The sequence below is a fragment of the Polypterus senegalus genome, chromosome 2, assembly GCF_016835505.1.
Source record: "Polypterus senegalus isolate Bchr_013 chromosome 2, ASM1683550v1, whole genome shotgun sequence".
Lineage (NCBI taxonomy): Eukaryota > Metazoa > Chordata > Cladistia > Polypteriformes > Polypteridae > Polypterus > Polypterus senegalus.
Window position 1 is genome coordinate 177,442,699 of NC_053155.1, and position 25,298 is coordinate 177,467,996.

At 38.0% G+C, this 25,298-nt stretch overlaps 1 protein-coding gene across 5 annotated transcripts in view; it reads right to left on the reverse strand.

Moving 5' to 3' along the window:
* Nucleotides 1-25,298, reverse strand: part of epha3 (eph receptor A3) — a 205,817-nt gene that overhangs the window by 22,067 nt on the left and 158,452 nt on the right. For all 5 annotated transcript variants that reach the window (XM_039744973.1, XM_039744972.1, XM_039744971.1 and 2 more), the window contains exons 8-12: nucleotides 23,562-23,664; nucleotides 19,489-19,553; nucleotides 13,568-13,693; nucleotides 8,237-8,422; nucleotides 3,788-3,849 (exon numbers count right to left, since the gene is read on the reverse strand). In XM_039744973.1, coding sequence (XP_039600907.1) covers nucleotides 3,788-3,849; nucleotides 8,237-8,422; nucleotides 13,568-13,693; nucleotides 19,489-19,553; nucleotides 23,562-23,664 — 542 coding nt within the window. The remainder of the gene's footprint in view (nucleotides 1-3,787; nucleotides 3,850-8,236; nucleotides 8,423-13,567; nucleotides 13,694-19,488; nucleotides 19,554-23,561; nucleotides 23,665-25,298) is intronic.

Below are 25,298 nucleotides of genomic sequence, written 5' to 3' on the forward strand. Positions count from 1 at the left end.
TTGGTTCAATTGTGCTATGTATTAATTAAGAGGTGTAATGATAAAGAGAATGAGACAGAGTGCAAGAGTCAGGTGGAAAACTTTCATTTGTGGTGCAAGCAGAATTGTCTGCATCTTAACATTAGCAACTCAAGGAATTGTTTATTGACCTTTGCCGCATTTAAGAGCCTCTATGTCCAGTCTCTCTATTCAGGGAGTGGAAATAGAGGTGGTCCAGTCCTACAAGTACTTGGGGGTCCACAATAATGACAGGAAGACAGAGGAATTATATAAGAAAGGGCAGAGCAGGCTCTTTTTCTTTTCCTTTAATGTGGGACGTGACATCCTTGACATCTTCTACAACTCTGTCATGGCCAGTGCACCTTTCCGTGCTGTGGTGTGCTGGGCTGGTAACATCACTTCAGGACAGGCACACCAAATCAACACGCTAACTAAAAGGGCAGGCTCAGTTATGGGATGCACTCAGGACTTCCTGGAGGTAGTAGCAAAGGAGAAAATTAAAACAAAACTGAGTGCCATTATAAACAATGCTGCACATGCTCTATCTGACACACTAATACTGAGTGCTTTCAGCAAACATATTATTCAGTAAAAGCGTGTCAAGAAACTCTACTGGATGTCTTTTACATCAACATCAATACGTCTGCATAATGCCTCACTATTACTGTGACTGTGATTTTCTTTCATTATACATTCCTTTCCTGTCTAGGCTTTGTCTGTGACCCTGCACAGTTCCTTTCACTTGTGTCAGGGCTCAATTTATGGTACTAAATGAAATTACTCTATCATACCACTAAACCACCTTCAAATGAGTTTCTTTATGGAACAGAATTACATAAATTAAAGGTGGGTGGTTTGCACTACATATTTTTTATAATGCTGCCAAAAATTGTGCTGTTTAAGAAAGGAGCTGGCAAGAATTGAACTGTTGTTTGCTCAGTAGAACATGCATGTACTAAGACTGTTTGGTTCTAGTGTCTTTTTATAGGATGTCAGATTTATTATAAGTAAGGCGCGTACTTGAGTCAACATTGGTTAGAAAATTAAAACACAGAAATCTTGCTTGTTTTTTTTAGGCGTATTTATCAAAATAAGCAGAAAGTATGCACAAGGATGAGATTTTCCCGAGAAACTTGCCCATTTAAAGTAGCCATATTTGAGCTGCTATTACATATTTTTCATGATTTTTCCTTTTGTTCTGGGTTGATGCCTGTCTTGCACCCACTTCTGCTGTGATGGGCTTTGGCACTACTTCTGAAACCTCAGCTAGACAGAGAAGGGATAAAAATGGATGGATGGGTGGATCATCTCTTAGACCTTCAAAATGACTTTACGTGAAATTGCCACTGCAATTATCAAATTAGTATATGGAATTCCTGCATACATTGCAATGCACTTCATAATACAAAGACTGAAATGATTGTGAGAACTGTCAAAGCCTTTGACCCATCCTACTTGGCATGGTGACTTGTGTTCACGAATGCTACTAACCCTCTTCCCCTTTTCATAAATTTTGCAAATTCTCATATAACGACTGGTGGTTGTCTGAAGGGTTATTCATCTGACTAAAAACACAAGAAGAAGAATAATTAAAAAGTAAATCTGTCATATGATGCAGTCGACATTTTTTTACGCCCTTTGGCATAGTTTACCACTGACTTTAATTAAAGGTTAACCGTTTTCTATGAGGGTCAAAAAGAAAATTAAGCAGTCAGCAGAGGAGCAAATATGCATATTAAATACAGACATCACATATTAAAATACTCAATTTAAATTCTGCTTTGCATGAGTAATCATTATGCACTGGCTATATTATTAAGAAATGTTAAATCACAATTTTTCTCACTTGAAGAGAAAAATGCCAATCAAAGAGGTCTTCATTATCCACACTGAGTATCTAGTTTCCAAATCACTAACCTCAGTTGACTTTGCATTAGTTTCCATCCCTTCTCCAGCTGGTGTTTATAACTCCAAAGTGCCTCAGAGGACTGCCTAAACTTCTGTAACCCTCGCAACAGTCCTTATGGGGAATCCTCTGGTGCTCTCTGGTATGTCCTGGGTCTATCTTGCATTTTTTTTTCTAGGGATTATGTCTAATACACACACACACACATACACATGTACACACACACCATGGGTGGTAGCCAAGGTCAAAGTCATTTGACAATGGTTGTCAAATCCTCAGCTCTCAGAGGGTTGCAGGGACTGCAGATTTCCATTACAGCCACTTTCTTAGTTTCTAACCGCTGGCAAACTCAGAATCAATACCCTTGCCCAAGCTTTGTTGGGGTGTTGAGGTGTGTGATGTCTTAGTAATGTAGGACAGTATTCTGTTCTCTTCATTTTAATAATACAATCTCCTGGTCTGCTAATCTCAAAGCATTGCATTCCTTATGTGTAACACTGAAGATGAACCATAACAGAGACATCCCCATAATACATAGTACTTTCAGAAGCTATGTTTTGGCAAGGCTGTAGCAGTAGATGACATCTGGCCAGAAATGCTCATTTACCACAACTCAGTGGCTACATTTGTTGTTTTGCTTAACTGCTTTGAGGATGAACATTTGAGAAATAAGATTGCTTTGCCTTTCACCACCCTAAACACAGACGTCTATTAATGCTGTGTGGCCCTTGATTATGGTAAATGGACATTAGTTCATTCTGCTTTGTTTCCCCTGTGCTGAGAAAAGGGGTCAACACACAAAGCCTTAATTCACATCCTTAAGACTTGTAAGTTTCTTATTTCCCTGACAAATACAAATGTGATCTTAGATAGATAGATAGATAGATAGATAGATAGATAGATAGATAGATAGATAGATAGATAGATAGATAGATAGATAGATAGATAGATAGATAGATAGATAGATAGATAGATAGATAGATAGATAGATAGATAGATAGATAGATAGAGTCACACACATGTACATGGGAGACAGTTTACAGGCTCAAATAAATGTGTTTCTCCGCTGGTCCAGGGATTGATGCTGTACTCTAATTCTTCTTCCTCTTTCCCTCTGCAGATCATCAGAAGCACCCCCATCATAAAAACGTCACTTCTACCTCTGATCCCTCAGAACCTGCCTTCCTATGATATAATTTCAGCTGCCAGACATGCCTCTTCTTGACAATCAGCTATATATTGGCCATCTTTGTCATCACACTTCAGTTCTGTTTTCATTTGTAAAGACATAATATTGCTTTTCTTGCCTTTTTTCAACCTCATCTTTTCAAGTTTATGTGGTAGCTACCCCAAACCATTTTCTGTCTAGATAGATAGATAGATAGATAGATAGATAGATAGATAGATAGATAGATAGATAGATAGATAGATACTGTAATCTGAACATACCAAAATGAATAAAAAGGAATAATATTAAGAAGAATAAAATTTTCTCCCTTGTCAGTCACAGTCACAGTGAGGAACTATGTAGGCACATTGCTGTTGATATAAAGGTGGCTCAGGAGTAATTTGTTGGTGGAAAGTATTTAAGTGTGTATGTAAGTGTGCCAGAGAGAAGATGTGCAGCATTGTTCATAATGGCACTTACAACATAATAACAGCGCTTAATAGATCAAAATCTTGAGGAGACATTCTGATAAGTTCTCCCCAACCTGAGACCTAATGATTAATTAGTTTTTGGTGGACTTATGGGTTGCATGTGTGTGTGTGTTATGTTCACCCATTAAGATAATCACTGAAATGCTGCATGCACAAAGGTAAAGTGAAATTTCAAAAAGATTCACATACTTCCTCTCCCAATGTAATGGGAGTCATACTCACTCTAAGAAAGCTGTCCAGGGAACCATTTTCCATATATTCAGTGACAATCATGACTGGTTTACCTGGGAAGAAAGCAGACATGAGTATAGATGATGAATGAAGCTATGGAGAATGCACACATGGAGCTACGTAAACATCCAGAGGCACAACAGGTAGCACAACAAAGACCATATATCACTTTTAATGTGCCTTATACCCATCAAAACAGATGGTGTTTGACATGCTATGTTCCTCACTGACTACAATTGGCAAAGAATCTTGTTTCAGAGCACAACAATCCACTGCAGAAACGTTGCATGGAATTCACTTGCACTTACATGTTGATGCAGCCATTTTCCAAATCCTGTGCAGATCCAACATGATGCAACCAAAGGATGGATTTCTGAGCAACGAGGAGAGATGTTTGGTTTAAACTTTGTGCATTTACCTTTTAATTTCTTGTTTTAATTGTCTTTAATCTACTTTGTTATGAAAGATACTATTTAAATATAAAGAACGTTTAAATAATGTTCCGAAAACGAAAGCATGTGGACACTGTATAAAAATCTGCCACATAGTGAGAATGTAACTAGCAGCTAACCTTATTGAGTCCTAAAAGCATATAAAGAAGAAGGGTTCTCTGCTAGCGACATCTGGCTTACTCCCCTGCCGAGGACAACCATAATGGAAGATACTTCCTCTTCCCATTCCTTTCCTTTCCCTATGTGGGTAGTTAGTAAGTAAAAAGGGGAAATATAAGCTTTCATCATGCTGAAGCTATCATACAAACAGAGGTTAAAGTCGGGCAAAGCTTCTGTGAATTTTGATCACAATACGGTATGAAAGAACACTTAACATACTATATAACCTTAGTGACAGGGACCAATTTCACATCAAGCAAACACTTACTCTATAATTTAAATACAATTAATCACATCTCTTTGTGGTTTTCAAGGCACGTAATATTACAATGCAAATTTTAAAAATTAGGTACAATTGGGCAATAAAACACAATTTAGACAAGTTTTAATTGTGCCGCAGAGTAGGCTTTTGCGTGTCTGTGTGCCTGGAAATTATAGACAGCGATACACTGCTATAAAAACAAAAACATAAAAAACAGATAAGACTGCGCAATGACCATTTTGTGAAGGTCACTGAAAGCCAGGAGAATTCTTAAGAACTAAAAGTGATCTTAAATTGTCCATTTATGCAAACAGAAAAGCTAGTTAGCATAAACTGTAAAGTATGTATATTAACTGAAACAACTGTAAAGTGAAAGTAACGTTCCAGTAATATTCCATTACGGAGCAATCAGCTAAAGTTTAGACTACAGACTGACTGACTGTGTTACATTAATATTGTACAGTTTTATTGTAATAAAAGTAAAACATCCGATAGCAGAAGAGCATGTTTTATTATCAATGTTTACTTCCAAAATGATTTTATCGATTTCAGGCTTAAGTTGGGAAACTACAAGTAGCGCTGATTCAGGTCACAGCATGCAGTTGGAAGTAATAGTGTTCTAAACATAGAAGACAATGAGTTATTGCACAAGGAAATTATTCTGTATTTGGTCATATCAGAAGATAGGTTCCATATGTGTCACTGCTGCAACTCATTTTTAAAAGTAGCACATTTTGCAGATGACACTAAATTACCTGATTAAGCAGGCACTTGAGAGTCAGAAATGATTAAATGTCACGTTTCGTTTAAAGGAAGTGGAAATAATTGGAACAATTACAAAGAGTGGAGTTTGGAGCTACATTATTGTGCACCTTATTGGAACAACGTGGGAGTCCGAGTCACTCATCAGTGTCCTCAGTCACACAGTGTGTGTTGGAGATTAAAAAAAAGACTAAAAGGGTGTTAGGCTATATAGTGTTCATGCGGTATAGAGTACAGTGAAAAGATGTTGAGATGCATAATGCACTTGTGAGGCCAAATTGGAATACTATACCAAGTTTTTATCTCCTTGTAACAAAAAGAACAAAACAGTCCAACAGAACCTCCAAAGACAAGCTACTAGACTGATTCTGTGACTTGGAGGTATGACATAAGAGTTTAAGTGAAGAGGGATTATTAGGAGAATTGATAAAAGCATCTGTGATGGACTGGTGTCCAGTCCATGGCTGGTTCTGTCGTTGGACTGGATATTACTGGGACTGGCTCTGCCCCACTATGACTCCAAATTGGATTAACCAGGGTTGAGAATGTTATGTTGTGTTATGGTAAAAACGTTTAAATTATTTGGATAGACGCCAGTTGTCATTTTTGTATGAATTCAGCTAGAACACAGGGACACATTTTCCAGTTAGTAAAAGGTAAATGTACTTAAATGTTAAAGAATCTTACTTCATGAAAAGAACTAAAGTCAAATACAACAGGTTACATAGTAGAATAGCTGAGTAGCACCCTGTAAACTCTATGTTACATTTCAAAAAATGAAAAAACAAATCTTGACCAAGTGTTATTTTCGAAACGTTACAAAATACTCTTAGAAAGTTTACTTATGCTTGGCTGAATAGCCTGTTTTCATTAAAATCTTACTTTTTCAAAATGCATCTCAAAAAAGCAAGCAAGTAAGAATTTTTAGAAAACTCTTTTGTAAAAAAATTGCACGTTCTGATTTCCAAGAGAGTGAAAGTGACGCTGCATTCCTATTCATTACATGTGGACTTGGATGCTGTTCTCCCCCATACAGCAGCACTAATATTCAGCTAAATGAAGTGAGAAAGCCATGGGATTATACAGAATCCATTGGCACTCCACAAAGTGGATGCCAAAATGACAGAGAAGATGTGTTCTTTATCTTCTTATGAAATCTGCTTTCAATAAGCAGCATCTGCTTTCCACACGCCAATGTCGGAAAAATTGAGCGGCACCCGCTCTTATAATGCCACCCCTCTTTCCAGTCCTTTGATTCACTAAAGAGGGAACTGTCATCATTACAGAGGACTCACTATAGACTGCGATTACTATATCATGCCTGAGATCTCAAAAGGAGACTCATTTATTGGAAGATGGCTCAAAAAAATGGTATGGTATTTCCTAGTAGTTTTATATTAGGTAGTTTTACAGAAAATTATGCAGTAGTTTTATTATTTTATGGTTAGTTGCCTATCACTCTGATGAAAAGCAGGTGACTTTGCCAGACAAGATTAACAGAGATTTTGTCAGTAGATAACTTTTGTACTTTTGTTACATTTTTAAACACACATTTATTAAGACATACAGAGATGGACATGATGCACTGGCACCCCACCCAAGGTTAGTTCCTGTCTTGAGACCAATAATATATGGTAATAAGCAGGTTCTAAAAATATAAATAAATGAATGTGAGACAGTGATACAGGTATCTGGGGTGGCAATAGTAACATCTTGCTGAGAACGAGAATTCATGCAATGCAAGTAGGTATGAATTATATGTTGTACACTGTATTGTTGTCCATGGTTTGATCACTCAGCTAGACAGGATAAAGCAGGATTTCATGGATTAACAGAGTGACTGATTTTTCTTGTAGGTTTGCAACTCTAATAACTGTTTTTCTTTATAAATAATCTTTTATGGTTAATGTCATTGTGTCTTTCTTTTATGTGTCACCTCTCATGATAAAAACAAATTTTCTTCAGTTATATACGAGTAGAACCTTTCATTGCATGCAGCATCTCAATGTGCTTTATCTGAGCATTACACCCCCATTTTACAATGAAGTCCATCCATCCATCCATTTTCCAACCCCCAGAATCCGAACATAGGGTCACGGGGGTCTGCTGGACCCAATCCCAGCCAACACAGGGCACAAGGCAGGAACCAATCCCGGGTAGGGGGGCCAACCCACCACAGTTACAATGAAGTGACTTCTCTAAATCTTAGCTGGCACCAAAGCCCAAACTCTTTGTGTTATGCTACAGGGATTGGCATTATTCTCAGACTGTAAAGGCTAAGCTCACTTAAGCAAGGCTGTTCTTTATTTCCAGTCATATGGCTCCATCGACTGAGCTTTGGTTTATCTATTTACGTCTGTGTGTTTTCTCCCATGTCCTCTCACCTCACTGTTTACGTGTCTATGAATCTGCGCCTCTAAAAGCTGTTTTCTGGTATACTTTGAACATGAATGGCACTACATATAATAAACATTGTCTGATAGTGGCTGCAAAGAAGAGGGAAGAGGGGAGCCCTCTGATGCCTTGAAGCTTTTTTTATGATGAAATGGACACCATTGCAGGCTATTTATTAACCTAAGTCGACTGCCACTGTAAATATGAAGACTCATTTATTGTACATTCATTTCTATAACAAGAATCGTTCTGTTGTGGAACTGAATAAAGTCTGTGAAGGGTCAGTATATGAGGTGAACACTGGCATTTTCATCTGTCCATTCAAGCACAGCACAGGCACAAATGTAAAGGCAAATGAAATGGTGGCATAGTAGAACACCCATGTTACAGGCCAAATTGGCCAGTACTTACTTCTGGTCACAACCCCTTCCAGTCGGATGATATTTGGATGGTCAAACTGTCCCATGATGCTGGCTTCACTCAGGAAATCTCGTCTCTGCTTATCTGTGTAGCCAGCTTTCAGAGTTTTGATGGCCACTGAGATCTCCTTCTTGGAAGGCAGCTTCAGGCGTCCGCTACACACCTCTCCAAATTCTCCTTGTATTGGGGAAACAAACATAGAATCCACTTTTTAGATACAAGTAAAGGACTTGCAAAAGGGATTTTACACTTGACTACATATTGTTTCTTTACATTAAGTTAATGCACAATACTTTCGCACTTTAAATCTAAGAGTTTGGGCACCACCTGCTTTAAAGATGTCAAGTCCCCACAAAGTAATCCAAGTTTAAATATTATTCAGATTTACATATACTGTACAAAATAGATAGATAGATAGATAGATAGATAGATAGATAGATAGATAGATAGATAGATAGATAGATAGATAGATAGATAGATACTTTATTAATCCCCTCAGGGAAATTCAGGTATCCAGTAGCTGAAGCACATCAGCAGATTATTATATTTTTCAAGAAGAACAAAATTTAAATAAGCAAACAAACAAACAAACAAACAAATAAATAAATATATAAATAAAAGTACAATTGGTCAGTTATTACAATAGCACAATATGGAAGATTTCTGTTTCACATTATCAAGTTTTAAAGCTAGAAAAATACCTGAACCTGAAACTTTGGATCAGGAGTTGTAACAAAACAAAAACTGAAACAACATGAAAAGGAATTTGTGATAAACATCTATATTATTTTAAAACAATTAAATTAACACATTCAATGAGCATATTTCAAGTGTTTTCTTTTGCAATGACAAGTGATATATACCGAGTGCAATGACTGAAATAAAAAATAAATAAAAACTGCATTTTCATTTTACAAAAAGTGGAAAAAGTGAAGAATGAAATATTTCCTCTTTTCTTCTCAGATATGACAATATACAAACAAACAATATAAATGTAGAAAAGAGCTGCAACACAAATTGCTGTCAGATATTGATAACATATTGTTTCATTGGGTTAAGGTATATTGTTAAGAGCTACTAGTGTTGCTGATTCCCTCAGAAGTTAGCAGCTAAAGGACACTTTCCAAAAGCAGCAGCGCAGTAACTGGACACCTGCTTTGGTGAGTAGCACAGGTGTAGCTGAGGTCTGAAGACAACCATTTGGCCTACCTAGTAAGCCCCATTGCTTGAAGCGGCTGTGCACATACAGATAAAGCTGTAAATGTGGGGAGCCACAAAGCAATTATATAATAATAAAGGTACATTTGCATGATAATACAATAAATATTGCAATATCAATTTTATGTTGAATATATGGTCTGGAGTGATAGCTGTTGGTCTTAAGAATGCTGATGTAAACTGGAGAACACAAATAACTTCCCTGTGCATTTGTTTCCCATCATGCCGTAACAGTAACTTTATTCCACTAATGCTATACTGTAGCATTTTGGAACACGCAATGCAGAAACAAGAACCAGGTTTGTTTAATTTTCCTGCAGCCAAGCCTTCCACCTTTTATTTTTAACACATGCTTGTATTGCACATGTATGTCCCCCCCAGTCTTAACTAACTCTGATTACATCTTGAGTGCAGGATTTGACTTGTGCTCACTGTATGCTCACACCAACAGAAATCAGCTTGCTGTTGATTTGTTAGCATTTCACTCTGTTAACTTTGAGAATACGATTACACAATTGGCTAAAATATTTGCAAAACACATTACATGGATATTGCTCTTTTACTAAAATAGTGTAAAATGCAGTAAAATGTTTATAAATCTGAAGCAACCATACCTCATAAATCTAGCATGTTCTCGGAAACTTAGAAAAAGAAATAAATTAGGAGCAAATTAAAGAAACATTTTGCTTCATTGAACTATGCTACATCCACTACACTTGGAACCTGAAAGAAAAATTAGGAAAACATTCTAAATAATTTTGTACCCTCAGGTAAGTACTTGATGGTAACCCTACTAGAAAAGCCAAAAGCAGGAGTCATTCTGGATATGTTTCTACAGATGTTGCAAAGCACGCAATGCTGTTATTACCCATTTATACTGCTTAGCAAGTAATTCATGCATACTGTAATATTCTAGTCTTGCTACTGATTTTCTATTGGATTATTGTCTAGACCCAAGGACCTCCCATGAACATCCATTTTCTATAGGCAAAATGGGATGAAGAATTCTGTATTATATATCCAATTCAATATTAGACAAACAGTACTGTTCCTAAGTCATCAGATACATGAACTACTGAAGTAACGCCAACCAGGAGCCCTGCTGTGATCAGCCCTCAGGAACACTGAGTAGAAATCTCTGCTTCTATGCAGACTCTCTTTAACAATATTTTTTTTTCTAATAGCATCTGTTATGAAAGACCAAATAATGAATGGATGGACTAATAATTTGATACCCAATGAGTCAACGGATTCCATCTTTCACTGCTAATGCCACTGACGGAGGAGAACTGCATAGATTTCCATCATTGATAAAGAAGTATTTTTGTCTGCCAAAATGACTCATAAGCCTTATGTTTATTATAACAGACTAGCCAACCTGTGGCGTAGCATACGCCGCATCATTATCAACGTGAGCAGTCAACATGGCTCACAGCTGCATGTGGACTGTAGCACACAAAAAACGAGTGAGGATGTGTTTGGTGATGTGTTGGGGGCGGGCACATGAGCAAACAGTGTGTATGCCTTGAGAGCGAGGGTGGACATGGGAGGAGGGTGAGAGTTGGCGGTCGGGGCTCTGTCGTGCATTCCCCATGACGCGGCAGGAGGGTTAGAGTGGGTGGTCGGGGCTCTGTTGTGCGTACCCCCATGGTCGGGCGATTGTATATACAGTGGAACGTCGGTTCACGACCATAATGCGTTCCAAAACTCTGGTCGTAAACCGAATTGGTTGTGAACCGAAGTAATTTCCCCCATAGGATTGTATGTAAATACAATTAATCCGTTCAAGACCATACGAACTGTATGTAAATATATATTTTTTTAAGTTTTTAAGCACAAATATAGTTAATAATACCATAGAATGCACAGTGTAATAGTAAACTAAATGTAAAAACATTGAATAACACTGAGAAAACCTTGAACAACAGAAAACTAACACTGCAAGAGTTTGCGCTATAGCGCTACGAACTGCTCGCTAAAAACACTTTTTTTAATGAGTTTTAAGCACAGGGAAAAAAATGAACATTTGAAAAATACGTAATTTAATAAACAACCAAGAAAAGTAACATTGCAACAGTGCACGTGCGCGTTTGTGTGTGTGTGTGTGTCTCTCTCGTGTGTGTGTGTGTGTGTGTCTCTCTCTCTCTCTCTCGTGTGTGTGTGTGTGTGTCTTTCTCGTGTGTGTGTGTGTGTGTGTGTGTGTGTCTTTCTCGTGTGTGTGTGTGTGTGTGTCTCTCTCGCGCGCCTGTGTGTGTGTCTCTCTCACGTGGACTGTAGCACAGACGAAAGCGACTGAGGCTGTGTTTGGTGAGTTGTTGCGTGCAGGCACACCCCTCGAGAGCAACGGTGGATGCAGGAGGAGGGTTACAGTTGGCAGGCGAGGCTCTGTCGTGCGTATCCCATGGTCTTAGAGTCGGTGGGCGGGGCTCTGTGAGTTGGTGGGCGTGGCCCTGTCGTGCGTATCCCATGGTATCCCATAGTCTTACAGTTGGCAGGCAGGGCTCTGTTAGAGTTGGCAAGCGGGGCTCTGTGTATTGGCGGGCGTGGCTCTCTTGCTTGCGCTCTTTGTCTTGCGAGCGCTTAGTGAATTGCATATATAGATTGCTATTAGCAGAATTGGCATCTAGATGGCATGAGATTGCACATGAGAGAAACCATCACTAGTCACTAGGTAGCTCCTGTTTTAACCAGTGTGGGCATACAGAAATCCCCTGTGTGAAATGTACACAGGACTTAGATTCCTTAAGACCACTAGCTTGCCAAATGTTAGTTTGTCTTCCCAAGTAGTTACATGGCAGCGAGCAAGCCTTGTAAGAAAGTGTTGGGGGCCTGGTGTTCACAGTAGAAGAAGAGAGAGGACTGGGTAACAAGTCCTTGGAGTACAGAGTAGGACTCACAGTGACAGTGAGGGACACAGGCCGTTCTACAATAATGCTCCACAGACTTTATAGAAAGCTTCTTAACCTTAGTAGTTACATTAATTCCAGAGTACCATCCACACCTTTAACTTAGAGTTGAAAGGTGAACTAAGGTGGTTCATTGATAGGGAGACGGTGCAGAAAGAGCATTATGTTGAGCAGGTATGAAGGCTAAAAGGATTGTGCTAGTTGTGATTTTAGGTAAGCAAATCGATGTCATCTCATCGATTAAGGAGAGGAGAACCTAGTGAAATCCATATTGAGCAGCTGGGCTTGTATTTTGCAATGTTTATTTGTATTTTGTGTTTAAATCCTGCGGATACCCCTACATTTGTGCCATTGGCCAATAAATTCACAAAGTTTGATGGTGTGGGATCTTTTTAGTTAGTTTACTTGAGCCACCTGTAGGTGGCACTTGATTACATTATTTACAGCATTCCTTGAGGTGGAGAGTTCCTTTCATTGCCCTGAAGATGCTATGTACATTTGAGAATGACCAACTAGCTACAACAGCAACACAGAGGAGGACACATGGAGTTAGTTGATGGAGAATAGAATATTGTCTCCACCATTCTGCTGTGCCAATTCAAAGTTACCTAGGCACTGATCCCAAACTTATTCAAAAATGCAATGGTGTAACTCTCATGTTTACTCAACTATTCTTTATTTTTAAAATATGACACATTTAACTATTGGAAAAGAAGGCAAACCAGAGCATGAAAAAGTGAATAAAAAAAAAAAAATAAAGTAGCATAAACCTAAGGGCAGAGTACACAGAATAATCTGCCTCTTGTTATATTAATGCCACCCTGGCACACAGCGAGTGGCTTATTAGGTTTATCCGACTCAGAAGCCAAGGGCACCACCAGCAAGAGTGGTTACTATTTTTATTCTTTCTGCATAGCCAGCTATTCCAGTCTAGAAGATGCTTGCTGGACACACTGGGGGGTGCAGCGCCAATGATGTCAGCCTGGAAGTATTCACAGTAGGATTTTGCTCATCCTCTGCAATTTCATGGTTAATTATTTCTAAAAATGCAGCCTCAGGGAAGCTCCTTGTTCAACTTTGAAAATTCCTCTGGATGTGGCAGAGCCTATAGCCTGCTTGCCAATTGTAGCCACTTTGTTTCACACTCTGTCTGGGTACACCCACCAGGCCAGTTCAACATACCACACTTGCTTCTTACCTGCGCCCACCACCTTGTCAATGGCTATGCAGGAGGCATCAAGCTCCTTGGCAAACTCATGCACAGCCTGACATGGGTCCTCATAAGTGTGTGGGTCCACATAGGTCCTGATGCCAGGGAGCTTTACTGGGGAAAAAGGAAAAGACAAAAGTGTTACTGTAGCACTGAAGAGACTCAGAGTATTTAAGGAAGTACATGCCATTCACAATAATGGAGTCTGTTATCCAAAGACTGCATGTTGTCAGAAAAGGCAGGCTGTCAGTATGGCCAAGTTAACATTGTGAAAATTCAAAGGCTGTTGGTTCATTCTTCACCACTTACTATTTGTTCCGAAAGAGAGTGTACTAAAATGGACAGATATCTGATCTGTAACTTGTCACCTGCATTTAAATTTACATTATTAATGTGGGTGCCTTGAAGGCACAGAGAGCTGTTTACATTACTCAAGGCACTATACAAACAAGTGGATTTCTGAATCTCTAATTTGACTTCAGTCACAGAACCCAAGACAAGTTTTTATCAAATAAAACAGTGCCCTTTGGCACCAGCTAGGTTGGTAGCCATAATCATTATAGATGGAAAGTGACTGGTGGGAGTTAAAAAAACAAAAGAATTTGCTGAAGGATTACTGGAGCTTTTCCACTGTGTTTAGGTGGTATACTATAATAAAAATGGGTGGGTCATTAATGAGAGAGTCCTCAAGTCTGTTAAAATGTGATATATTTATGAACCGAAGTACAGATAGTGCAATGCAGGGAACTTGTGGGAACGGACAGTTGGTACAGTCTTGTGTTTTAGTGTGCACGTTCTGTAAAGGTTGGCACAGCTACAAGAACCCCCATGTTCAGTTACAGGCCCAGTGACTGACAGTGTGGATTCATGATACTTTCTCTGTATCTGTGTGGACTTTCTGTTGGGTAATTTGTGATTTTTAAATGGCCTGATTTTCATTTGGGTCCTTGCTCGACAGTGGACTAGAAAAGTGGTGTCTATGAATTTTCTCCTGCCTTACCCCCAATATTTCTAGGTTAGGCTTCACCTCTCTGAAACACTGTAAAGGATAAACAGGTTCAGAAAATTAATAGATGTACATACAGTATATTAGGTTCTGTATATAGATCCCTCTTGTGATTCTCAATTTCGGCCTGCGTATGTCTGTTCCGTGATTGCCTGGGTTACAGTAATCCTGTATAACAAGACAGACTTTACATTTTGATGTACCGTATATACTCGCAGATAAGTTCTCCCTTGGATAAGTTGGGAGTTGATTTTAACATACAATTTCTGGTATTTTATAATGTCAGTTTTCAAATCGAATGCGGAAAACTCATGCTATTGATCCAAGAGATTATGACATGCTAACGCCCACCTGAGACAGTAACCAAGGAGCAAACTGCCTTTTTTTTTTTATGTATTGTGCCTACGTGACCACACGGTAATACCCAAACTATTCTCAAGCGATGTTTGCACTGTTTTGTGTTTTTCAAATCTCACATCCTCATACACCTTTATCGTAAGAGCATCCTTTATCTACGATAGAGCATTCGATCAGAAGAAAATATGAAGCTGGTTTTAAATTAAATATCGCAGATGTAGCGAAAGAAATTGGTAACTGCGCTGCTGCAACAAACTTCGATGCGCCTGAGAAACTGATGCGGGATTGGAGTAGGCAAATCAAAAAATGTAAAACATTGTATTTTTGAAGAGGTGCATAAGTCGGGGTCTGATTTTATGATGGATTTTTCGGGTTTCAAGACCCGATTTATTGGTGAGTATATACGGTACTCATTTTCTTCTTCTTCATCTTTTCTCCCCTTTATGTAGGGTCGATGTACTTGCTCAACGTTCTCCAAATAACTCGGTCCTGTATCTCCTCATCAGTCAAAGCTGCGATGAGTTTACTACTTATTTAATATTTATAAAACAACGTTATTCTGCTTCTGGCGGCAGTGCCTAACCTGTCCCTAATGTAGAGACACTACTCCTACTCACAAGAAATGATTGCCATTCCTAAAGTGTTTCCATTTTTAAACTTTTTTGTACTGTGCATTAGTAATAGAAAATGCAGTAACATAATATCTTGTACAACATAACTGATATAGTAAGCAGTCAGTTAGACAAGATGGCCTCATTTCTAGCAGTGGAGTTAACAATGGATAAAAAAAAATCTAATTTATCCAATTTGAACTGCTCCTTTTTCCATTGTATATCTGCAGGGATGCAGAACCTCAGCAGCACCAGGTTTAAGGTAGTAACCAACTCTGGATAAGGCTTCTTTAAACCAGGCAGGGCTTGTCACTCACATAGGCTCAGTTTTGAGCCAACCTATCTGGCATGGCTTTGAGAGGATTGTCTTGTGTTCAACAGAGCATCCAGTGAACACCCACTGAAACAGTCCTACCTGGGAATCAAACCCAGTTTTCTGGAGCTGTGAAGCAGCAGTGCTAAACAATACAGTATACCACTACGCCAAACAGAATCAAATCAAATATAGTGTTTTAAACAGACTTCTGCTGAACGGATATCCACATGTAATTTATGACTGATTTAATATCTTGTACAATAAATCATGCAAGTACAGAAACTGAGTGCATGTAAGGATAGCAGTTAGGGACACTGACCCAAAACAAAAAAATTTAAACCCTAAAAAAGTGGAGTTTTTGAAAAAATATTTTATTTATAGCATATCCCTTAATTCCCAAAATATGAATGAAATCTTTACATTTATTAATATGCTTGCAGCTTTCTGTTAAGTAAAGAGTGCTCTGTAATTTCTGTATCTTGGCAAATGTTATCCTGTTTATTTATTTTGGTGGTTTGGGGTGGATAACATTGCAGTAACCCTCTTCAAGAATAAATCCAACAACATATGCAGTACGTGCAGACTTAAATTCTGTTTTTCTCTTCCCTGTTGTCAGCTGGTCATATCTTAATATATTCAAAGTTTTCCATTCACTTAATATTTTGGTACTTTAATGGCCTAATTTTAATATAATACTAGCGACTGGGATAAATATTCTACGTTTGTGAAATCCATACTTTCTCTGCAAAGAACTATTTGTTTTTTCAAGTTCTTGAAATGATTTTGTTATCATGGCACTGATTTGCGCTTAAAATAGACCTTTTCGGCCGATGTAATGAAGAGCTTCCTGTTTAAATGGGGCTGCGAGACGTGAACTCAGCTCTTCAGTGCACCTCATTTGATTTTTTCCAGCAAACAAATTTTCTAACAAACCATATTTTACGACTCTAATCAGATTTGGAGTAATAATTATGTTGGCGTGGTCATTTTAGATCTGAGATCGGCTAAAATTTAAACAGTGACCGTTGTTAATACCCAGCCGTCATTACTCAGTTTGCCAATAGATGTCAGAAGGACGGATGCCAAAACCGAGCTGCCCAAAGATAGATTTCGATGTACCAAGCAAATGGCGATACGTTCTAAATTACTTACGGTTCCGGAGCTGTCGAAGGGTTTAAGTCAGTCGACAATGTTAGTCCTGGAAAGTACGCCCCACCAAACCAACGTTCCAAAAACCAAACGAACTTACTGCTCGAACCAACACCGACTTACTATAGTCGGCTGTCCAGCGGCGTCACTGAAGTTTCAAACATTCTTAGCCAATCATGCAATACTACGTCCGCGTTTGCCACATGATGTTCTAACTACAGAGGCAGAATCCCATTGCATGGTTCTAACTTGTATTGAGTCGAGGTATTGACGCGAACACCATACATACGGGGTATTGACACGAACACCATACATACGGATAGTATCAAATTATATATAAGGATATATGTTTATAAGAATATATAGTTCTACATAGATTCACAATGTGAATTCAAATTTGCATTTTAGTATGCTCTTATATATTAGTTTTGTGATTGCACATGTGCAATGCCTTAGCTACGAGACAGGCACACTGCCTGTAGTGCATATTCCTTATGTTTGGTGTACAGAATGAAGAAAAATAATATAATGTAAAAGCACCATTTTGATAGGGCTTTATTGTTATAGCTGCCCCTGCATCATAGAACATGTAGTTCCTACCTTTGTTATCTGTTATCATTAAAACTTTTACTGGGTTCTTACTTTCTACTTTAATAAAAGGACAAGTGACCATGTGTGTGTATCTGTCTGTTTGTCTATGTCCATCTGGTTACTATGTCTCTGTTAGAGGCTATTAGGTATGGGATTTGTAAAAGCAGTGCTAATGTTTGTGATGCAGCAGCTGTTGAAATGAAAAATGCAATGCATTTTATTGCTGCATTCTTTCCAAATGCTGAACATGTCCAACAGAGAGCAACTGCTGGATAGGCAGAAATGAGATCTAGGTTGGTTGGTTAGATTTGAACCCATCTTAGAGGAGTAGCACATTCAGTTTATAATAATGTTACAGGAGATAGAAAACATGGCCATTTTTTTAAGTCTGTAAGTGCTAGCCAAGAGTAAAACTTTCAATGGAATCTATGAGGAAGATCGAAAGTGATTTATTTCTTAATGCCTGCTGTGAGCTGCTCTCATCGAGCCAGAATGAAAAAATATTACAGTGTGTAACCATGGCAATCACAGGGAAATATCGTTTACAGAGGTCTTTCAAGCCATAAACTTCAGATGGTCCTTCAATTAAGGTCTAGACGGCATCTACCATTTACAGCTAACTTTTGCGGATTAAACCTAATCTGGAAGTTAGAAAAGCAACATGGTACCATGTATGCTAATGAACTGTGCAAACGGAGAGTGTGGCCAACCTGATCAACAATCTTTAGAGTTGAAATTGTGTACTGTACATTTCTGCCTTAAATACAGCAAATCAATTTATTCCTATATATTAGACCAGCTCAGAGTGTAGAATATGTTATAAAATCAAAAGACAACACACACTTTATATAAATATGAATTTGCTGATAAGAATCAAAATTGCTATTAAACAAACATTTATGATAAAATTATACTTTTTTAGAAATGCTTGAAAGCCTGTTGTCTCTTTGACGTGTGCCAAACTGATTCACATTATAGAAAAATACAATGCACTGACATCATTCAGAGTTGGTTGTTGCCTTCAACCTTATTCTGTTGGGACTGGTTTTACCTCCCCAAAAAGTCGCTAATAAAACAAGCTAGTTAATAAAGTAAGGGAATAAACTTCCTATATACTTATATACAGTATTAATTTGTCCATTTCTGAATTGTATCCAGGTTTGCCTAGAATGATTTTAGTGGCTTAGCGATAATTGATAATTCTCTTAGTTTTGCGTCACATCCAAAATAAACTGATGGATTTGTTACATTTCTGTCAAAAAAAACCAAGCATCAACCTTAGTGGCCCTTGTGGAATCCCACTGCCAGTTTCTATCAAATGTCTTCTGAGAGTCTGAGCGTATAAGCGAAACAGAATCTCTCTCATCTAAACCTGTTATGGCCCTCCTTTACTGAGCTTTCAGAAGAATGGAAGGTAAATACAATTTTTAACCGACTATTATTATAATCAATCCAATCACCACAAATTAAATTAACAGAGCACCCAGTTCTCTGCACAGGATGATGTGTAAATGGGTATGTGTTGGTGTACAGATCTACCATTAGCATTTAATAAACACTGAGATGGATGTGCAATTTCGGGTGCCATCCAACACATTAGAGTTTCAACCAAAAGCTAACTTTTAATTATATCTATGACCTACATATTGCTCCTTTCTGGGTAAAGTAAGTGAAAATAGTGAGCTGGAAGTCAAGAGAATGTCATGGTAAGGCATGATCCTAGACTGTGGTGGAAGGACTATCTGTAAAGTGTGTGAATCTTCATTAACTAAAGTTTATATAATAACAATAATATTGGCTTTGTGAAAGGACTCTCAGCAGAAGGAAGCTGTAACGTGTAGGGGTTCAAGTTTCTCACTGCACATGCATTAAAACTTACAGTGACCATTGCCAAAATTCAATCTTTTCTCTTCAGTCTCTTTTGACTTGTTGTGTCCACAAAACCTGCAGAAAACACAAAGATCAAATCAGGCTAATGAGCACTCACCCCCTGTAGGTTAACAGCACACAGTCCCTCATCCCAGTAGCTTTAAAGATGGACAAAAGACAGAGATGTCACCTTGGCTCCTTTCCTCACTAACTCTGCCACTTATATGCTGGCCAAGAATTATCACTGGATCACACATCACTTTTCATATTTGGACACACTTTGCTTCCACTAGCATGTCTTCTGTAATAACACACAGGATAGTGACAGAGTGTGCAAACAGGGTTATTGCTGGTGGCAGACTGGCACAGTTCATAGCATCTGTTAGATTCATTCAAGCCTCCTCAATCTCTGATTAATTATACTTCTATAAAGTGTTATGTGTGCTTGCGTGCATATCCTAAGGTCAGTGATTTTGGGAAGACAGATCTTACAGTACTCTTTGGATGGACTGACATGCTGTCTGCTTGTATGCAAGGTTAAAGCTCATGTGCTCATGAGGGAATAAAGACCATAAGATTAAAGTAATCTTCTCCTTGTAGATGTTGTACAATAATAATAATAATAATAATAATAATAATAATAATAATAATAATTCTTTACATTTCTATAGAGCTTTCCTCACTACTCAGAGTTCTCTCGGGACATATGCCTGTCATTTCTAGCATACTTGAAGCTAGGCTCATTACAATGGTTCTTCCACTGCTCACCCCACCCCCAACAGCCCTGCATAAAACGTGTATTATTTGTAACAAAGAATGCAAGGCACGCCTGTGGTTTCTTTACTAAAAAAAAGCCAAGTTCTCAAATTGAAGCTCAAGTAAAAAAAATGAAAGCCAGATGCTAGTATCATTGAACCAGCATTGTTTTTCTTTTTTGTTTTGCCAGCAAATATGAAATCTGATTATACTTTAGGCCTACATTGTCCCCAGTCTCCAGAGGGAGGGAGCTCTGGAGGTGTCAGAATTGATCATCTCAGGAACTTGTGGCTGCGCCTGTCCATACCTATTACTTTGTCAGAGGAAGCACTGGTGTATATGGCATAAAGATCTCATTTTAGGAACATGTAGTACAAGTCAGACAAAGAGCTGTGGATCTGGAGTCTTTCGTTTTTGAGTGGGGTTCAAAGTGCACACTGAAGTTGCAGTAAGCAATCACTAAGGACCACACAGAGAAGAGATTTTTAAACAGACAAAAGAGCTGTGCTAGAAGCTGCCCATTTCAAATGCAGCACTCAATTGAAGTCGTCCAGAACCAAATTATAAATTTGCTAGTAAATAAATTAAATTTTTGAATCCAGCCAAGCTAAAAGAACAACCCTGTTTACAAAGATTCTGATGTCCAAGATACTCTAGTGTCAGGTAACACATTGTGGGCATGGGAATAAAAAATGTGCTACAAATCACCAATAGCACAGGGAAGAACAGATCTACAAGATAAACACTCCGCCATCCATTTTAAATGAATGTATCCGGTTATTCTTTCCAATAGGTAGTGAGGTGTATTGGCTAAATAAAATGTTTTCCATCCAAATATAAGCCAAAGCTTGTCTCTTTATTACTGACTCACTGTGTGACCCTGGGCAAGCTACTTAACTTAACAATGCTGTAATTGGACAAATATGGAATCAAAAGTACTGTCTATACTTTCTAAGTTCATTGGAATGGAAATGTTGATGGAAAGACTCTATGTTAAAATTAATTTAGTAAATTTCCTTAGGGGTCTTTAGAATGTAAATACTAATGCTAGAATGAGAGTGTACACCTCTTGCAAGCATGTACAGATATGGACAATATTTATAACATACTCAAGTGTACAAGGGTGATCATTGTATTTTTATCTATGATCCTCCTCTGTGTCTCTACAAATATAACACAGATTTTAAATGTTTGTGTGGGGATGACTTCTTATTACCTGCTATGTGTGGGTAATTTCTTCAGTATTTATCCTGAATCAATTCCTAAGTGAATTGGGTGCAAAGCAGGCACACACACCCAGTCACAGTCATATTGTGCAAACTAAGAGCCACTAATTAATTTAACTTGTATTTGTTTGTGATGTGTGAGGAAACTCGGTACCTAAGAAAACCAATATGAACACAGCGAAAATGTGAATACTCTACAGTGAATGGGCTAGAAACTAAGGCCTTGTTCCTAGAGCAGTAAAACAGTGATGCGAACTACTGTGACATATGCCACCCTTGCCAACAATGCCCAGGGCTTAAGCAATGTCTTATAAAAATGTCACACTGATTGTGCATAGCGATTTTTAAAAAAACATGACAACAAACAGATTTTACAGGCTTGTTTCTTTCCCATTGCCTCCTACTAATCTTTTAGGTTACGTTAGGTAGACTTTTATTATCCAGGAGAGACATTTGTTTACAGCAGGAAAGTACAAAGCACGGGACATTGCTAGAGTGATACAATAAATAAGCAACATATTAATCTGAATTTCCCCATGGCATTAACAAAGTTTATCTAATCTAATCTAATCTAATCTAACATGACTACAATTGTTACTATCAGTTCATGCACCATTAAGATTTGTACAAATTAAAAAATAATGAACTGTAACTATATAAAGGCATAATTTAGAACTCAGCAGGATCTCTACAAACACCAAAATTCAACATGTTTATATCTCTGGGATAAAAGAGTTCTAAAATCTGATGTGTGCTACTCTTCTTCATTATTTAGTGATACTGATGGCAATAAGACACAGATTTGATTCTGGTGTGTTGCATTTGCCAAAATTCAGTTCATGTTTAATGCATATACTGACATTTAGTGCAGTTAAAACATATTTTCAACCATTCAAAGAGGCACTTACACCTTAAATATCCAGAGGTGCTTGTCAAAAGTTGTATTGCACTGAAAATGTCTTAGAAAAAGAATAAATAGTCAATATGTTTTGTAAACCAACTCCACTTTCTGTTAATATTAGCAATCTCTGCCCACTGGCACGTTAGCTACATGGATTGTAATGGCGTTGATTATCTCGATCCACCGCTTGCTTATTTTGTCATAGGCCGTACCTCTAGCAAACGCGTCTACAAGTGACGTCTGACTCAAGTGTCCTCTAGCTTTTTCAGTTTTACCTGAGAACGTGGAGGGTGCTGATCTTAGTTCCATACATTCATTGTACTCCAAAGCATGTTTGCGGCTAAGGTGGTACAGCAAATTGCTTGTGTTGCCACCACTGGCGACAACTTTAGCTCGACAACAGCATTTGCAGTAAATAGTTGTTTGGCCCACATCTGACCTTTTAAAACCAAAGTATCTCCAGACAACAGATATCTCTCCTCTTTTCGGCAAAAGTTCTTCTCTGTCATCATGTTCAACTTTATCGACTGCTACAGCTTCAGTTTCGGAATGTTCTCTGTCCATTTTCACTGCTCAATACCTCCACTAACACATATACCTCGTCGCTGCATGCATGTTTAGTGGTGTAGCAGTGAAAAGGGCACCCCTTAAACAGTTTCCCGTTGCGCCATGTTCCAAACGCTGTTTTGGCTATTTAAACCGGTGTTGCAGTATAAGAAAAATCATAGCAAGAATAAAAAACGGTTTTCGGTATGAACTGGCATACCTCCAAGCACTACTGCTACTTATTATTTATGTTTATACGTTGTCTTTATATGTTAGTTTTGTCATTTGGTGTGGACAGTAAAGAAAGAATTTCATTGTACAGGGAAACATGTTTCCATACTGTGCACATGACGATAAACTTTGAATTGAACTTGAAATAAACTTTAAATATACTCTTTTGCAGTAGTTTGATCCCAATCTCTGTACAGAACGTTACAAAGAAGTGCACAAATAATCAGTAGCAAAAAAAGAGTCTATAGTCATACAGTATACATCACGTAGGCAGGATGTTTATGCCCAGCATGCTATCACAAATTACTTCATGTTCACAGGAGATTTCAGATAAAAACAGTGAGAGAAGAGACAGACAAAGAAAATCTAAATTAACAAATGGGGAGAGAACAGCATCAATTCGAAACAGCGAACCACACTGACCTTCCAATGAGTATATAGACCACCACAGTGAGGAGAATAATCGCAACAGCAGCAGAGATGGCGATCATCACAACTTGACTGTTCTCACTGGAAATGGAGAAAGCTGGAAGCAAAAGACAAGACAAGATTACCTTTCATTTTGCTTTCCTAGCCAACCATGCTTTATACTTCTGGAACCACAGGAAGCCACCTGATGAATATCTAAATGTTTATGTTAAAGTTTATAGAACAAGTAAGATTTAACTGATGCTCAGTAGATTTAACATATTTGGGGTTAGCTCATTGATCGAAGCAAATGCAAGGGTATTTTAAAACATCTGTTGTAAGCCCTGGTATCAAACAGTACATTTTCAATTTCTATACTGCCTCATACTGTAAGCACTGTCACAAGGTGTTCTAAAAGCCAGAAGACACAGAGTACTTAGCAATGTAAGACAACGTTGGCTTTTTTATTTCTCCTCTGATTGTTTTAAATCCTTCCCGCTTTCTTTCATGTCTGTACTGAGGTTCTAAGGAATGTCTGCATGCTGTAGAGCAAGCAGACACACAGTGTGGTGCCAAAGACATGGGCAGCATGGCTCCAAACTGAGTCACTTCCTGGGCTCTAAATATCAAACAAATATGTACACTACTATGGAGAATTTGGTTTCTCAATTCTTGTAAAATGCCTTTGACTCTTTATACACAAACCTATTAACAAAGGAGGCGTGTATTTGCACTACAGGGAATGTTGTTTATTTTAAGAGATAAAGCTGTCATGGTGTATTACTGAGGGAGAGAGTCAATGACAGGACAGCAAAATGTACTAACACCTCAAAACAAAAGTAAAAGACAAGGCTTGATCATTCAGACCAAGGCAGTAGAACCTTTGAGGTCCTAGGGTAAAAAGGAATTATCCAGACTTCTTCTCCAAACTCTCCATAGCCATTTTGTCTGTTGTTAATTAAAGATCAGGGCTCCTTTCCATTATCCTTTGCCTGTCTGGCTATGCTATATGAAGGTGCTACTTTAAAACATGAGGATTCCAGTTCATTTTCCATTCCATTAGTGATTCATTGTGGGACTATAAATCACTGAGTCACTTCATCTGCCAGGGCTCCAAGTACAGATATATGAAAATCATTTTTAAGCTCATTATGATAGTGATCTCTTTCAGGTATCCCATACAAAGAGTAAAAGGGACATTGAAGTAGGAAAGATTTTAAGGTTAGAATATTCATATTGCATATCTGAATATATTTTAACCTACTTTGCATGTTTTTTTATATTTATACTTTTAATAATGTTGCTACTTTTTTTTTTCTTGCGGTGTTAAAAGACACGTGCCTTTCACAAAAATTGAGCCCTTTTTATGCAAAAAGTACATTGATTAAAGAGGGAGTGGAGCCAGGAACACTACACTGTGTATAATGCACATAAGAAATACAGGTCAAATCACTTGCTATTTCTCAATCTTTTTTAAACTTTGTGATTATATATTTGTTTTCATTCTAGGAATGTTTATTTATGCTCCTAAAGGCCACGAAACAAAATGCCACTGTCCATCTTCGGTTATATAAGTTACAGTGCATCCGGAAAGTATTCACAGCGCATCACTTTTTCCACATTTTTTTACGTTACAGCCTTATTCCAAAATGGATTAAATTAATTTTTTTCCTCAGAATTCTACACACAACACCCCATAATAACAACGTGAAAAAAGTTTACTTGAGATTTTTGCAAATTTATTAAAAATAA